This window comes from Ammodytes marinus (genome assembly GCF_949987685.1).
Source record: "Ammodytes marinus genome assembly, contig: scaffold_136, whole genome shotgun sequence".
Taxonomy (NCBI): Eukaryota; Metazoa; Chordata; class Actinopteri; order Uranoscopiformes; family Ammodytidae; genus Ammodytes; species Ammodytes marinus.
In genome coordinates, this window is record NW_027648507.1 from 90,001 (window position 1) to 92,500 (window position 2,500).

Consider the following 2,500-nt stretch of genomic DNA (forward strand, 5'->3'; position numbering starts at 1 on the left):
CTGCAGGTTTAAATTACAATCTTAATAACCTTGAAGCCGGTGAAGTGAACATTCCCTACCTCCGCCATCTTGTCTTCTTGCCCCTCCTCCCTGTCTGCCGCCTGCTCGTCCACACAGTGTCTGGCGATGATGTGTCGATAAAGTTTAGTGAAATCTTTGCAGGTGGTGAAGCACACGGAGCAGTGGAACAGTCTCGCCGTGCTCTGATAGGCCACGATGTTGCCTAGGCGACCGACTGTCACATCGTCGAGGGCGAGCGGGTGACAGGCGGCCGTGTGCAGCAGTTTGTTGGCGTGGCTTTTGGACAGGTGACCGCAGCGCACGCACGCCAGGTGAGACGCCGCTCCCCCTCCGACACCAAGAGAGGGGACGGAGACGGACATTATGGTTGTTTTTCTACGGAGGCTGGGAAGGGACAAATTAGAAGAAGGCAAAATTATAACACAAAAAATATATTATAAGACATTTTGAGATAGATTAGACACACAGACAGACAGACACAGACAGACAGACAGACAGACAGACAGACAGACAGACAGACAGACAGACAGACAGACAGACACACACACACACACACACACACACATTTTGATACACACACACACACACACACACATTTTGATACACATACACACACACACACACACACACATTTTGATACACACACAGCCTAGGCTCTGTGAACTGGTGTAAACAAAGGGGGGCCGCCGTAGAAAGCAACATGCCTGTTTACAGAGCCTAGGCTGTGTATTAACACTGGATTTATTTTCAGCTCACACACAGTACAGACAGGTAGTGGATCATGAGGAGATATTCACTGATTTTCTCTCAATTCTTCAGTTATTACACACTGTACCTTTAATAAAACGGTAATGACAGTTAGTGTAACGGTAATAGCTTAGTAATAAAGCCAAAATAAAATACGCTTCTTACCGGATACATTACAAACTCCACAATACACTATTACGTTGTATGCTTTGAAACAATGATATATCTGTGTGTGTGTGTGTGCCTCTCTCTCTTTCTCTGTATCTGTGTGTGTGTCTCTCTCTCTTTCTCTCTCTCTGTATCTGTGTGTGTGTCTCTCTCTCTCTCTCTCTCTGTATCTGTGTGTGTGTCTCTCTCTCTTTCTCTCTCTGTATATAAGTGTGTGTCTGTCTGTCTCTCTCTCTCTGTGTATGTGTGTTTGTGTGTCTCTCTCTCTCTCTCTCTCTCTCTTTTTCTTTTTTTTCTGTATCTATGTGTGTGTGTGTGTGTGTGTGTGTGTGTGTTACGTTACACGCTTTGTTACAATGCTATAACGGACCGATGCTAGCAGGCTAACTAGCTCTAGATTTTAAATTACACTTTCTATTGTTTATTTCACCAAACTGGCGCCTACATTATATTTACGCTCAGCCGGATATCACGTATAACGGCTGCATTCCTCCGCGGACATATTTAAAACGGTTCAAAACGTGTTTATGATTGTTTTAATTGTATTGTACTGTATACAACTCACCGCAGCAGACACGCTCCCTCTCGTTTACTTCCGTGTTTACATCCAGCGACAGCCAATCGGCTCGTTTCAGCAGTCCGGCTATTGACCAATCACAGCGATCCCTTTAAAAGCAAGGCTCTCCCTCTCCCTCTCGCGCTCTCTCTCGCCCCGTTTAAACACAAGTATCGCGAGATCTCAGCTGTGCTTTAAATTCACACAATTTCTTAGTTTTTATTGATTTAAGATGATGTGTGTAGAATTTTGGGTTTTATTTCCTAGCAGATTTTGTAGAAAGTAATTATAATATCCATAAGTACGTTTAATTTAGTGCATAATAGCTGAATTTTTTTTTAGATTATTATTTTTTCCTTAAAAGGGTCTCATATATGTCCATATTTCTCCACACCTTGGACCAAGGCATTGGCGCCGCCATGTTGAAAGTGTCATAGTTGGAATGTCATCAGGTGCATTGTTTAGAATTTAGAATTGTTCTTGTCCTTGAAGGTGCAGTGTGTAATATGACATCACTCAGCCCCTAGGACCCTAAGATCCTCCAATAAGGGTCTTCTCCACATCCCCCGATCCAGATTAAAACAAAAAGGTGACCGGGCCTTCGCAGTAGCTGCCCCACGCTTGTGGAACCAACTGCCACCTGACATACGTGATGCCCCCTCCATTACTGCCTTTAAATCAAGGCTCAAAACCCATCTGTACACCCTGGCTTTCCCTCCCCATTAGCTATCTGACTTTTACACTACTGTATATGTTTGTGTGTGGAAGTCCGGGTTATGTATTTTGTATTTTTTATCTTTATTTTTTCTATTGTTGTTGTTGTTATTTTACTTTCATGTTGGCCCATGTTGGCCTACTGAATGCACTATGTACAGCACTTTGGTCAGTGAAAACTGTTATAAATGTGCTTTTATAAATAAATTTTACTTACTTACTTACTATCATCAAGTAAGTTCTACAAAGTTCTAGAATGCAACGCTCCCTGGGTAACCCCAACCCTTTAGAATA

The 2,500-nt window shown here is 42.9% G+C and overlaps 1 protein-coding gene across 1 annotated transcript in view; it reads right to left on the reverse strand.

Annotated features, from left to right (window-relative positions):
• LOC307270344 (uncharacterized protein) overlaps positions 1-383 on the reverse strand; it is a gene marked incomplete at both ends in the record, with an annotated part of 15,132 nt that extends 14,749 nt beyond the window's left edge. Inside the window, one exon of the mRNA XM_080054231.1 lies at positions 60-383. Coding sequence (XP_079910357.1) covers positions 60-383 — 324 coding nt within the window. The remainder of the gene's footprint in view (positions 1-59) is intronic.
• Between the last annotated feature and the right edge of the window lie 2,117 nt (positions 384-2,500).